Source organism: Pieris napi, chromosome 20, assembly GCF_905475465.1.
Source record: "Pieris napi chromosome 20, ilPieNapi1.2, whole genome shotgun sequence".
Taxonomy (NCBI): Eukaryota; Metazoa; Arthropoda; class Insecta; order Lepidoptera; family Pieridae; genus Pieris; species Pieris napi.
In genome coordinates, this window is record NC_062253.1 from 9,777,932 (window position 1) to 9,793,632 (window position 15,701).

General features: G+C 32.7%; 1 protein-coding gene across 1 annotated transcript; it reads right to left on the reverse strand.

The window, feature by feature from the left end:
- Positions 1-5,998: 5,998 nt before the first annotated feature.
- LOC125059748 (hairy/enhancer-of-split related with YRPW motif protein) lies at positions 5,999-14,618 on the reverse strand. Its single transcript, XM_047664295.1, has 3 exons — positions 14,170-14,618; positions 13,470-13,678; positions 5,999-7,566 (listed from the first exon to the last, which is right to left on the reverse strand). The coding sequence occupies exons 1-3, from the start codon at positions 14,358-14,360 to the stop codon at positions 7,070-7,072; spliced, it is 897 nt and encodes a 298-aa protein (XP_047520251.1). The 5' UTR covers positions 14,361-14,618; the 3' UTR covers positions 5,999-7,069.
- Between the last annotated feature and the right edge of the window lie 1,083 nt (positions 14,619-15,701).

The window sequence follows — 15,701 nt, forward strand, 5'->3', positions numbered from 1 at the left end:
AATGAAAATAGCTATAAAATAGACACAGGAAGAAAACCGCAACTCAAATATTTAAAATATTTAGAGCTTATAACTATAAAGTTTACAAAAAAGAGCTTTATCTGAATTAGATTTAAAATACGACGTAACCGGAACGTTTACATAAAAATATGTTTCGTTGGAAACTGCGTATTTTGAATACGAGGATTATATTTCAATACGCAAAACAAGTAGAACCGGTATTCATAAACCGCAGATAATGTATTGTTAGTGTGACTAATCCATAAACTGCAAATACCGCTAATTTGAAATATAATTAGGTATTTAAAACGGGTTGTATTCCATAGAAAAACTTTACTTATGATTTTCGCGCTTAAATGAATGTTCAGCTAGAACGGGACACTCAATAATATTTTTATAAAGTACTAGCTGACCCGGCAAACGTTGTTTTGCCATGTATATTATTTCTAGGAATCATTTTTTTAGTTCAATAAAAATAACTATCTACTATAATAAAAAATAGGGATTGATCGTAGAGGGGTGACAATTAAGGGTAGTATGTATTTTTGTATGCTGCATCATAAAAAAATAAAAAGTTTTATCTGAAAAATAAAAATTTAGGGGTGGGACCACCCTTAACAAATAGGGGGATGAAAAATATATGTTGTCCGATTCTCGGAGTTAAAAAGTTAACGAAAAAATTTCATAAGAATCGGTCGAGCCGTTTCGAAGGAGTATGGAAACGAACAATGTGACACGAGAATTTTATATATAGAGATATAAAAACAAATGAAGATTCACGTAAATTTAACCCTTATTAATATAAAAGCTATCAGTTTTAATGCACTCTTTCGTCTATTTCGATAAGTTTAAGGTATGTCTATTCGGATTAGGGTCCTTCAAGAAAGAGCGTACTTAAAAGCCCGGCAACGCACTTGTTTGTATATTATATAAAAAAAAACAAAAATAAAACGTTTACATCTCTGATGTTTTGTTTATTGATAAGATTGTCATTTCTGAAAATTTATTTTATTTATCATACAACACATGTTAAAACAAGGACAGTAGTAGTTCTTAGTGACTTTTTCTACATGTTGCTACGTAGATCTTAGATATGATTACATCTTGAAAACAATAATAATCAGTTTTTATTGCATAGATTTAGGTTATACGAAATTTAATACAAAAAAATGAAAATTCCAAATAAAGAACAATTGAAATCTGCATATAGCCTAGCGACAGATAAGCAGACATTGATTAGATTAAAATTGTTCAATGTGAACAGAAATGTGAACAAATATGTGGCGTTTAAGCCTATCCTCACGATAAGGTATTCTCACGAACAAACATACTGACTAGATGCCCTACTTTGTTAGATTAATATCGAAAATACTTTTGTTGAAACTTGAAAACAATTTATCCAATTGTTCCCTTGTTCTTATTATTTGAATATGTCAAACATTCATTTTTAATAATTAATCGTCGGGAATAAAAACCGGTATCTCCTATATTGTTCAAATATTGTGAAAAAAGTGAAAAAAAAAGGGTGCGTGTACTTATGTACGCGCGTAAGAAGTTATACTTCTTTGGCGTTATTAAAAATAGTTTTTGATTGCATGCAAATAATTAATTACAATTAGATCAAAGACTGGAAAAGGAGTCATTATAGTCAATAAAGTTCAGTTTACATTTGAAAAATTAAATAAATAAATATTTATTATTATTCTCTTACATTAAGTGTAACATAAATTCTATTATTATTCGAATGTTGTTTTTAAATTATGTCCAATGCCGTAGCATTTTCCGTGGGCAACTTCATTCTGTTAATTTTGTGTCACGGTACGCGCGCATCGTAAAATTTCACTCTCATCAATTTTTCATAACGCGCCTAAAGAAGTATAACTTCAAAAAGCTAAATGTTTATCTAATTCACAGATAACAATTGAAAAAAAACAACAATTACATTGAATTATAAACAGGAGATTCTGTGAAATAGCATTGACCTTATGCGTCATTGGAATCCTAGTCAGCCTTCATCAGAAATTGTATGTATCGGTATTTACGTTCCTGCGGCGTATTTCAGAATAAGATAACCAGGAACTGAAACTGAGCTGGTAGAATTTCGAAACGTGGATACGTTATAATTACGACTTTATTTTCGCATAAAAACAAAATCATGGCAATAAGTAGGTCGGTTCTACCATGGCCGTCAAAACTGTCTATCTCTATAAATAATACAACATATGTAAAATATCATATAATTACCTACTAGGTTTATATCACCGAACAATAGTTAATTTCTGCGCAGACTTATTAGACCAGTGCCGATAATTTTTGAAACCTAAAAAAATAATAGTAGGATGAAACCTATTGGAAATGGAGGAGAATATTATAAAAATTAAAGGAAAAATAATTTACGGGCGATCTGAGGTCGGGAAGGGTAGGGGGGGGGGAGTTTTAAGGGTAAAAAACGGTTTATCTCGATATCCGGCAAAACTAAAAGTCCTATCGAAGAAAGTTAAATGGCAAAGTTGTAGGTAATAAAAAGATCTAAAACTTTTGTATTCACACATTTTTCACATAACCTCAAAATTTATGTGAAAAATTAAAAAAAAAAAAAGGTTTTGGTTTTTAATTTTTATCTTTTACAAATTTCTTTTTTTTTTAACGAAGTTTGGTGAAAACTTACCTTTCTATGTCCCAAATACGCTGTAATTTTCAATCGAAAATTCACCCGTCAAAATATCAGCTTTTTACAAAAAGTTGGTGTGCTTTCAGTTTGTTGAAATCTCTACTTTCCTATGGTAAAAATATATATATGTATATATAACCATAGTAAATCTTCTCAGAAAATGCAAAAAATCGTATGCAGTAACGCCCAGACCCGTCATACCCTTCCCTAAGAATCTTCTTTAAATTATAATTAGATGCCTAAAAAGAATTAATGTCTAACATCAGCTCCCGTAAATGTTTAATGAATTCTAGGTCGACATACCACTAAGTTGGACTCGAATCATGCAGTTTTTATGTCAGGAAATAACACTTATCGATTGTCAAATTTACTTGTATTCTTTGATTTGCTATTTTAAAAGAGTACCGACAGTTTTTTTACGCCGGATTTTTCTCTCGGCCTACACCCTCTGTCTTCTTTGCCTATGAGTAAGGATGCCTACAAATTCAAATTTAATGACGTGGAATAAGTGTTACATGTATCTTATGTTCCATAATAAACATTTTTTTTCTCCTCATTGTATTTTGCGAATTCGTCGACGCAGAGAGCGCAGAGTACAACCAAAAGTACTCGTCCAATAGACTGTGTTATAACTGGTTAAACATGTTTATGAGTAAGGATGCCTACAAATTCAAATTTAATGACGTGGAATAAGTGTTACATGTATCTTATGTTCCATAATAAACATTTTTTTTCTCCACATTGTATTTTGCGAATTCGTCGACGCAGAGAGCGCAGAGTACAACCAAAAGTACTCGTCCAATAGACTGTGTTATAACTGGTTAAACATGTTACATTTTAATAAGGGGAGTATTTCAGCCATTTCCCAATACTGTTACTTAAAGGAGAAAAAGATTTAAATAATTTTAATACGGCGATCTAGATACGTACAATGTACATAGACTTTAATTCGTTTTTAAAGAGTGAATTTTTTGTCTTAATTCGAAATTGTATTATCAATATTAGGTTTTTACTCAAATAGTACTTTTTGGGACAAGTATTTGGGAATTTTAAGAGTTCGCTGACGTACAAAGTCCAAAAAATCGATAGAAAAAATAGTTTTATTTAATTTGTATAAAGTATAATATATAATTAAAATATTAATTTAACAAAAATACGATACGGATCATTGAATATTTGGAAATCATAATTTTAAATATTATAAAATAAAAATGAACATAGCATGTCTATTGTTGGAAATAAGGGCAATTACAACAAGATGTCGCCAGCGGCTGGTAAGATGCGGTGCGGGAGAAGAAATCGTCGTATTTTGTGAATGATTACAAAACAACAAACAATAAAATCAAATTTATATTAAGTAGACGAAAATAAGTAAGTAAGTAATACTATTTAAAAAGTGCGCAATTTTTTGCCTTAATTAAAATGGTTCTTATAGCTAACTACTAGCTACTCTCAGCGTTACATCAATCACCCTCAATTATGCCACGTCCTTCGTTTTTTGAGTCATTTATATAGTACATATAATTATGCAAGAGCATGCTCCTAAATTGTCATAAGAATGAGCATTGGTGAATAATGGATAAAATTATGAGATAGAAAAAGAAAGAAATCAGCAAGTATGGATCTTTGACCACACAAAGTAATTGAAAATGGTACTATGATGAGACGGCTTCGAATGTATTTAATAATACATATATGTATAATTAAATTATTAAAATTTAGTAGTCTAGTATTTACAATATTATTAACCTACATAGCATAATAATTTTATGACAAAAATTAATAAATAGAAAATTAAAACAAATTTAAAAATTGTACTGTATTGCGATACTTATTCGTTGAGCGAGGAAAGCACCAGCTCTGAGGTCACCAGTACTATCTGCCAGGCGCTAATTTTAATCTTTAATTAGCGCCTAGCGTTCCAAAGGGAACAAATCGAAGTTGGAGGAAAGACTATATTTGAGCGTTTATTATTTTCCGACTGCTCTGCGGCCACCTCAGCTTTTTTGCTGAGAATGGTGAGATGGGGATAACGTATCCACATTTGACGACTCATTGGTCTAGTGGTTAGTACCCCTGACTGCGAATCCATGGGTCCCGGGTTCGATCTCCGGCTGAGGCGAACATCGATGTGATGAGCATTTGGTGTTGTTCTTAGGTCTTGGGTGTTTTTAATATGTATTTATACGTCTATCTATCTATAATATGTATGTATATCCGTTGCCTAGAACCCATAACACAAGCTTCACCAGCTTAGCATGGGACTAGGTCAATTGGTGTGAATTGTCTTTAAAAAAAAAAAACATAAGTAGATCTCCAAGGGTTCAACGACATCCAGCCGCTTACTGTCCATGCCATTCATGCCATCCATACCTGTCGTGCGATTCTGTTAATCCGTGAGTTCACCTCGCACTAACAACGCTCCCTGCGTCACTCACGTCATATTTGGAATCTCATGGTATTCTGTTAAGCAATTTCACATTACGTGTTGACAAGCGGAGGGAGCTTGTAGTTTATTGTTTATCAGAATGACAAATCGTAAAATGACTGCTTCACGACTGATTTGAGCGCGACCGCCGCTGCGAAAACTGTGAGAGTTCGAAAAGTGAGTTACAGAATCGCAAGGCTGCTCCAAAATGGCTGGAACATTGACGGAGGCAATAGAGTGTATGATGTCGTTAATATATGTTATATTGAAATGCAAAGGTTTTTTTTGAAAACTAAAGGTAGCTTAATTTTTTTATGACACTTTTAGCACCTTTATTTGTACCCCTAAAGCCCTTCTAAGTTTATATAGGAGACCTCTCCCATCAAGTAATTGTAAGTATGTAAGGTAAAGATTCGCATGCCTAGTGTAGGCAAGACAACACAAAAAACTAATTTACATTTAGGCTTATACTTTGAACACGTTATTCTTATTGGAAGAATGTTTCTCTTATATTTTCTTATCTGCAAATCTGGATATAGATACAGTAACACAGGTGCAATACTGACCCTGCCAGATGTCCAACATTATACCGTCCCACTCCGCTGCTTGGGATATTGGCTCCCTTGCATTTCTCACACCCATCCCTTTTACACTTTCGATGAAATACACCCCTCTCTTTCCTTACTTCCGTAGGAACTTGGGGTGCAAAAAAGTCATTTTTTGTGCGATCGTGTGCGTGCCGTGTTGGTATTTCAAGGGGGTTGAAGTGATACGAAATTATATTAAAAAATAATTTATTTCTCAATCTTTATATACAGATATTTACAATAGTATAAATTTTTATAAAAAATATGTGTATCACATCATACACAACTTTAATAAATTATTTGCGTATTTTTATTACGCTTTTGTTTGAAATAAAATACACTTTTAATGAATTAAATTGGAATTTTTGACATGTATATTGTAATTAAAGATGCAAGACACTGCGATGACGTCTGACCCTGAAACGGGCTAATAGATAGATAGATAGATATTAACTAAGGATATACACAACGTCTCGACATTATCCAAACTTCGGGCTGTCACTGGTTTGACTGGTCGACAACATCCAGTCGCTTAATTCAATAAAAGTGTAAATTAATTATAAAATCTATTCACAACCAAGATAAAAGCTTCGAGGCACAATTAAAGCTTATTTTTGGTCCATTATTATATCACACAATCTATATATAACAGTCTTTAATTTGGTATAAACTCTGAGATCTTTAACACGTGGTGGCATATAAAAGATATGATTAAAAATACAAAAGACCAGAATACAACATGACAAAACAAAACATGTTTTTGGGAATACTTGTTATTTTTACTGATTTTAGTCTGTGAACATTAGAATTAGCATTGTATTTTATGATTACAATCATATTTTAATGTATTTTCGAGTTTCTTATTATTTTCGGTAAATTTTTTCATTTAACTGTTTTTTGACTTGTATTGACGCGTATTCCTCGTAATATTATTAAACAAAATTATATCGATTGTGGTTAGCAACCGCTATTCTTGAAATTAGTTTAGAATTCTGGGTATTTCCATGCCGTATTATTATTATAATAACACTAGGAAAATAGAAGCTCATACATTAAAAGGCGTAGACATGGTTCAGCTAATTTAACTCTAGTTAGATAATGAATATATCTTCTTACCACGAATTATAAATTTTACAATAGAATCGCAGTTTGCTAATAAAAACTATACCTTATCTTACATCAGTCGTTATGTCTTTCGGCTAATTCCAAACACATATGAGATGCACATTCTTTATATATTTTAGTACAATTATCTATTAAAAACCATGAAATGGTCGACTTACAAGAGTACGAATAGCCTTCGACTAGTATTTAAAGCCTTCAAAAACACATTACCAAATTAATTACACTTTTGCGGTCGTATTTGTTCTTTCTTATCATATTCTAATATGCTAATTCGGCCCCCCATGGCCTATACGGTTTCGAGCTGTTCTGTGAATATTGGTGATGTGGCGGATGATGAGGGTACGGAGCGGGGTAATGCGGTGCTGTTGGTGCCGGGTGGGGACCAGGAGGCGCTGGTGGCCCCGGTGGGGCTGGTGGAGCGGGAGGATAGTGAGGGTACGATGGAGCCGCTGACAGAGGGGCCGCAACTGCTGTTGGAGCAATGGACGCTGTGGATGTTGAAGGATCCTGGCCAAACCCACTATGTTGTACCGGGGGGTATTGTGGGTAGCCCCAGTTCGCGGACTTAGCTGCTAACTCCCTCTGAGCAGCAAAGCATTGTAGGTGGCTCATGAGTCGAAGCCGTAATGGATCCTGGATGTCCAGGCCCTCACAACTAACCAGATACCTTGCTACTTCGGCTGCACATTCTCTGAAGCCAATACTGTGGTAATCCATGGCGTACCTCTGAGGGTCATAGGCGAGGGTATCGAGACCTGGAAATAAATAAATAAATTTAATACTAATATCACGGTACTGCATTTTATGAAATAGGTATTTGTTATAAGCAATTACAACAGCACTGTCGAGCTTTCTATTTATTTTATTAAAACTTAAAATTGCCTATTTAATAGTAACTGAGACTGCGTAAATTTATAATAGCAAATAGCATACATAATATAACAATAATATGCGAAATGAAAACTATTTCTAAATGTGGAATGCCTGCCTTAAGGTCTGATACAGTTTTTAATTTGTTATTCCTTTAAAGAGAATCACGCGTCAATAAAAGACAATATTATTATTAGTCCAGACATATTACTCGACTAACGCAGATGTCGATTCGCGTCATTCAGAATCTTTTTATAGAAGAAAACAAAAACTATTCTTCCCATTCAGATTCACCCTTTAAAAGTACCCTTTCTTATGCAACAAGTAGAGGGAGATAAAAGTATTTTAATAGTATGTTAAAGAGAGAGGTAACGGGAACCCTTTCCGGCAATCTTCCGGATAAAGGTAAAAAATTAATAAGATCCGCTATACGGGGTTTGTAAAGCAGGGCAGGAGGGCAGATCCATCCCCTTGAATAATTTTGTCATTCAATACTAAAATTACTTATACTTTCGACGAAATTCGTGATTATCTCCTCAAAGAACTTTATACAAACTTGCCAGCCTTAGTAGTTCAAAGACAAGTCTACGTGAGTCACTCACACATTTGGCAAAATTTTAACACAGTTTGATGGATGAGAATGTAATTTTTTATGTTTAGCCAATTTGTTTTGACAAATTATAATTCCTGTGTTTGTGCCTACATTTCTTTAGTTACATTAAAGTAAAGATACCAACAATTTTTGTTTAGTGGCAATAGTTTTAACTATATGCCAGTTTCATGTGAAAGGGAACTATAAAGAAAAAAAAGACATCAAAAGGAAACAAAGGGATAAGCTAGGTAAATATAAAATATGGACATTAATATAATATTAAATCTTAATATTATTATTGATTATAAAAGAAGATATTCCATTATAATACAATAAAAGATAAAGCAAAAGGTAGGAGAGTAGTCGGAAACGGAACATGCAGTAACTATAAAGAATTCAGAAAGGAGGTGAGGTCATATTGGAAAACTGTATTTTATAATGACTATATATAAGTGTAGCATAAAGAATATAGAACAAAGAGCTTTTAAAAAAATATATATGTACTTCAAAAACACACGCAAATGGCGCCCATTTTTTTCTTCTTTTTACAAGACCTTTGATCGTAAAGTGCTTCCGTTTGTCATAGATTACAAAGGACGCGTGATGTAGGTTAGGGGATGAAGATTATAGAATTGCGGTTTTTAGTTCTGTCTGGGTCGCCACAAAAATTACTTAATAATGAATCTTAAAAAATACTTTGAGATACGTCGAAATCTCCATATTCAAACGTTCATGACCACTACAAATGAGATTAACTTGCGATTAATGAGTAAATGTGTGAGAAAATACTTATATTTGCATAATACCCTAGCTAAGTCGGAGGGCAGCCCTCCGATCTGGGATAGCTATAGGGGTACGATTCCCACGCCGCCCCTCTAACTGGTCTGTTTGATTACTTATCTTTTATTGATTTATCATTTATATCGGTAACCATTTGAAATATAATTCTAATCTTGCCCTAATTTTTTTATATGCATACAGTTACACCTATATGTGTTATGAATTAAAGAATATTTCTTTTTATCTATATAAATAATGATAATAAAACTATTATAGTTTAGCAAAGGGTAGGTATATATTAAATCGAAACGAGGTTCGCAAGGGCAGCTAGTTTTATATATGGTTTGGTTGGATAGTTTTATTGGAAAACTATGCATCATATTAAAATAAAGGCAAATGATACATTCAGCATTATAGATATTTTGTCAGGCGTTCATGTTTTTATAAAATTAAATCACAATCTTTTGTTTTTGCAGTATACTTTGTAAATTGTCAATTATCTTTTAATGTACTTTATGGATACATTATAATCTGTGGCATGTAAACAGAGAGGAGAATAGTTCGTAAAGTATTTATAAAGTGATGTACCAGTAAGTCACCATTTTTTTTTTATTATTTCGCCATAAAAAATCATATAACCCTTAGTTTTGACCTTTCTACCACCAATCCCCATTATACAGCGATATTAGCACTGTTATAACCTTTAAATACTATAAAACATTGACTAGGTATGCACGAAAAATCTGCATTTTAAATATTAATTAATATCTTATTTTTTACAAATTAAGTACTAAGTAAATTAAAAAATATAATCCTTCATTTCCTATATGTGAAAGAGACAGTCTAATAGATCAGTATCACTTCCTGTTTGTATGTTTTTGTTAGCACCAGGTGTGTGTCCGTTTGTGCGTACCCCCGGAACACAATGACTACCTGCGGTTTGATGGTTTATTAATTATTCTTTAATAGAGTTAAGCATTCGTTACGTTTAAGTGATCATTTTTCTCGCAAAGTGGAATGTATGGTAATGGATCCATTTCCCGTATCATCTGTTTAAGGGCTAAAATTATCATAAAAGACGAGGCGACTGAAATTATATTTCCACGACGATGTATATAAATAAAATAAAGTTTTCACATCATTTGGAGCTTAAAAACAATGGTCGGAAAATAATAGCTTTCGTTTCTACTTCTTTTTATCTATCTCAATAGAGGGAAATATTATTGTTTAAACAAAAATATTTAATTTGTAGTATGTGAATTTAAAATAAATTGTGTTAAATTTAACTTTAAGGCATTTAGTACGATTTTAAGTAAATACATTAAAGTTTGATGCTATATTATATTGTAACTGAGTGATTTAATTATTTAGTAGTTGGAGCGTAAATCCGCGGGTGGGGTTAACCGCAAACTAGACGCAACGGGCTCTTTAACATTAATGGCTTGGTAAAGGTCAGAGAATCCGCAACGGAAGGAAATTAAATATTCCTTTATAAATTAGATTTTTTAACAACCTTATAATAATTAGCTACTTATATATATTAATTGTGACTCAATTAACCCTTGGATTAGCTTTAACATTTTTGTTTGTACATAATATTATTTTTCTTTCTTTAGATTTTATTAATTTCAGTTATAGTTACATGTTATTGTATATTCTTTTTTGTTAATTATTTATGCACTTCTTGTACTTAACCCTTTTAATGGTCTTTTCTTGAAGGACCCTAAGTTGAATTGGTTCGGAAATACTTCAATATATATAAAACTTATAACGTGTAACTTATTATACTTCAATATATTTGTTTTTTTGTTTACATAACAAATGTCTCACATAATATTATTGCAAAACATTTCCGGACATTTGCAAGTGCGATCCGTTGTATCCTGCATAAAAAGTCGGCACCTGTTGACTAGCGTGGGAATTGGGCCCCCGAGTGATAAATGATAATAGGACCGTTAGCATGCTAATTTAATTACTAAAAACGGACAATGAGAAATTGTTAATTTTCTATAATTATAAAATTTAATATAGTAATATTCTTATATCGTATAGTAATTAATAACGAAGTTCTAAATGTCCGATTAGTTAACGACTGATTTAAGGGAGGGCTGTGAGATTTTTTAGTCTGTCATTGCTTTTATAGTGTAGTTATGAATACGTCTAGTAATGAACGAGTCTGAACGCGATTTTTCAGGCTACAATCTTCTTTAGTTTCATCAAATATGTCAACTTGGGTAGGAAACAGTCTAAAGAAAAAATGGATTGACACACAGAGAGAAACAAAAAACGTGAGTGGACGAAAAACAGAACTTTCTTCCATACAAGATAATCTGATCGTGATTATTATACGGATTTATTCTAAATTTTGCCTTAATTTGTTCTACGCTTTTTCATGTTTATATAATATACTAGCAGACCGGCCAAGCGTTGCTGTGGCTAAGGTTTTTGTTATATTACATAGTAGCAAACTATTCAAGGGAAACGGTAGGAGAACACCAGTCGTGGGGACCACCATGCTTTTTGGTGGTAATGTCATTAAATTGTAGCATCTGTTAGAATTGTGACTATCAAATAATAAACAAATATTTTGCAATAAAATTACATTACGGGTATAAATTGAGATGTAAGCTATCCTATCTTTTAAGTTACATCAAACTGCACACGGTGTGCAATTTCATTGATATCGGTTTGGTAGTTTAGGAGTCCATAGCGGACAAACAACGCGACACGTAATTTATATATATTAAGATATAATATGCACAGTGGTACACGCAAAATAGAAAGCATGCAGAAAAAGTCAAAAAGCTTTTAAATTGATTCAAAAATGTACACATATTTTTAATAAAAACCCGATGTTCAAAGCTATTAAAGCAATCCAGTTTTTAAATGTTAACTGCCGACTAGTCAAATGAAAACGGTAAACTTTAGAAAATGTTTTTTATCGCGAAAGCTTTGTTAATTGCGAAGCGGAAACGAAGAATTTCAACAGGTCTAATTGTCGGATGTAACGGTGTTTAGATTTTAAAAAATTGACTTGAAATTCCAATGAATACCTCTAAAGAGAGTTATGTACAATCGAGTATAATTTTTTTTTTTTTAAATAAATAAAAGTAAAAAAAATAAAATATGTTTATTATGGAACATAAGATACATGTATCACTTATTCCACGTCATTAAATTGGAAGGCATCCCTACTCATCGGCAAAGAAGGCAGAGCGTGTAGGCCGAGAGAAAAGCCGGCGTAAAAAACTCTCGGTACTCTTTTAAAACAGCAAATCATCAAACAACAATTATTTAAAACAAATATCGCAAATTAATTAGAAGTAGCCTGTCCAGCACTAGTCCCAGGCCCTTTTATCAACTAGATAATCGTTGACTTTATAGTAAGCCTTACATTACACAGCTTTTCTTTAATACATTTCTTAAATTTATTGAGTGTTATTATTCGTCGTGTGTTATTTTTAGTGTTATTATTCGTCGTTATGGCAAATAAGTTGCCTGTGCCTAGCTCATGTTACACATACCTATGTTTGGCAGAAGAACATTTTATATATAATTAATTTCCAACGTAAAAACGCAATTAAAAACAATTTGTAAACGAAATATAATAATGATTATAATCAGTAACAATATAAAATGTATAAAATGCCTGTACTTTGCTTTTGTTACGAGTATACTACACTAATATGCATGCACTGTTTGGTCCCCAACCTACAAGAAATACATTGAAGCAATAGAGAACATTCAAATAAAGTTTTTAAGTTTTTAGGATTTCCGAAAGTATAGTAGCTATATAGATTCCTGCAAGTACTTTGGTATTCACCAATTAGAATGTAGACGTAAACAATACGACCTTATGTTTTTACACGCTATTTGCAACGGTTTAATTGAATGTCCTGACTTATTGTCGCTTTTACTATTTTCCACCCTTCTTCACACATTACAAGGGAAACCCAACTATTTAAAATTCCTCGGTCTAATACAAACTATTTACGTAACTCATTCATGTATCGTATACCTTCAGATTATAACACAAATTATCAGCAAATAGATATTTGTTGTTTTTAAAAAAACTTAAATAATTTAAAAATTCTTCCTTTGTAATAAATTTATATTAATGAACAATGAATCTTAGAACTTATTATAAATACATATATTCTTTGTATATTTTGTATTTGTATAGGTGAAACTGTGCTTTGTGTATGTTTAAATGTGTATTCCGTTTTTGGCCTTTGTGTACAGTGTAATTGTTTGAATATTGTTTAATAAGTAGCTGTAGGAATACCGTTGTAAATAAATAAATAAATTACTAAAAAAGCTTTGACTGTTCTGTCGAATTGAAAATCCAAAATATAAAGATTTTGTTATAAAACCAATAAAGCGAGTATAAAAAAAAATAAAATAAATGAATATTACCTTTAGCATGAAGCATTTTCAGATGGTCGACAGTCAGTTGTAGGATTTCGGCCTTTTCAAGTTTAGCAGAGCCCTGTTTCTCACATGCAGCTGGTACCAGTCTCTTTAGTTCTGTTAATGAAGTGTTTATTCTGTCTCTTCTCTTCTTTTCTATGACACCTCGTCTCCGTTTCCGTGTCATTAACTGACAGGAATCACCACCTTGCGATCTATGGAGAGCATTGTTATTAGACGGTATATTTTTTATTTAATGTACAAATTGTGAAAAAAAATGGGTTGGGTTTTGGTGTTTCTGTGAAACATAATTAAAATTTACTCAGTCTGACAGCGAACGAAACACATATAAACAATTTGTTGCATTCGTAGATAGAGATTATAAGATCGGGAATGATTCAATGTTTAGACTACTTTGCTTTATGACCGCAAAATACATGAGTTTTCAATGAAATCCTTACGCAAAATTGAAATACTATATTATACAAAAGATGAAAATTAACTTTTCCTATATTAATAAGAATAGGATGTAATATAAATGCATTAAAGTAACATATAAAGAACGGCCCACCGCGCGCCGGAAAAGAGTTAAACTTGCTACGTCGTAGCGCAAACTCTACAGTTTTAAATATAATATATTGAGAAGCATTTTTTTTAATCTTACACAATTTTCAAAAAGATTATAAAATTATGTTATAGTACTCACGTAGCGTCCTTACTGCTTTCCTCTGAAAAGGCATCATCTTCGCTTTCAGAGTGTGTCCTTTTGTTCCTTTGAGCCGGCGCAGGAGCTAAGGTAGGTGCTGGAGGTGCAGGCGCTGGTGGCCCCCAGCCATAATTCCACTGGCTCGGCTGATTTTGCTGATGAGAAGCTTCCATATGTCTATGGTACTCCATCGTACTGGCAGTAATCACTCAAATAAGTCTTTTGCGATATTAAGGCCTAGTAAATTTTAAAAACAATTTTCACACACACAAAACACGGTTCACAGATTCACACAAATTAATCAAAGTTAAAGACAAAGTAACTTCTTATCAGTTTCAGTAAAGTTCGTAATTATCAATAGTGCGAGCATGCGACGGCGCACACGTGCGCACGCGTCGAGCGACGTTTCGGGAGTGTGCCGGACGCCGGCGGCATGCCGCGTGTGTACACCAACCCTTACACAAAAACGTCGCTGTCCAAAAATCCACTCTATTGCATGATAATAAGACTAACATACACGCACAATAACTATGCACCCATGGCCTATTTACAATCTTAAACAGATATTGCAAATAAACGATTTTGAATTCTACTCCAAAAGTAATAGAAAAGACTTAAACGCACGATCGATTCTACAATGTCAGTAACATTTGATATGTACGGCAATTATAATAGATATGTGATTATAGAATTTATTCCCTTAGATTAAAGTGTATATTCGCGTGTATATGAATGAGTTTAATGTTTTAGGATGCCGCGTGGCCGGCGCACGGTGGGAAACAGCATCAATTAGGAAACGCAATTTCATTGGGCTAACAATTGCTTTAAGGGGAGAACTTTATGAGGAGCGTGCGACTGCATAGTGATTAAGTTGGTATTGGGTGACCTACTTTCTATATACTTGATATTCCTATTGTGTTATACATATATAATAAGTAAGGTCCTTAATCTACAACATTTATTAAACTATAATCATTAATAATAATAAAGCCCAATTTTATTTCCAATCATGACAAAAACAAATTATAATACACAGCTTAAATTATTTAACTTTTTTTTCTTTTGCTTGTTATCCTATATCCTAGCTTCCTTCAGTACCGTCGCGTCGATCGGAACCCCTTCATGGATAAAGGCCTCCTCCAGCTTTTTCCAACTTACTCTGCCTATGGCTCTCTTTCTCCATTAGTTTCCTGATACCGCTTCTATTTCTTCTATACACCTTTTTTTAACTATAATTATTAGTCAACCAAATATTATAATAAAAGTATGGCATTCCATCCCTAACAAGCTATCTTCGCTCCATCCCATGATCTGTTCTAGAAGAGATTATATCGTGCATATTGCGTGAGTGTGTTTTTACTAATCCGATGCGCTTTTTTTGCCACCGTTCAAGTATAAGGTACGTAAGAAGATTTACTGCAATTTATCCCCCCCCCCCCTCTTATTATAAGCTCTAAAAAAAAATAGTTAAAAAAAACTAAAAAACACGCTTTTGAAAAAAAGTGAAAAATAATTCCTAATTTAGGCTGAAA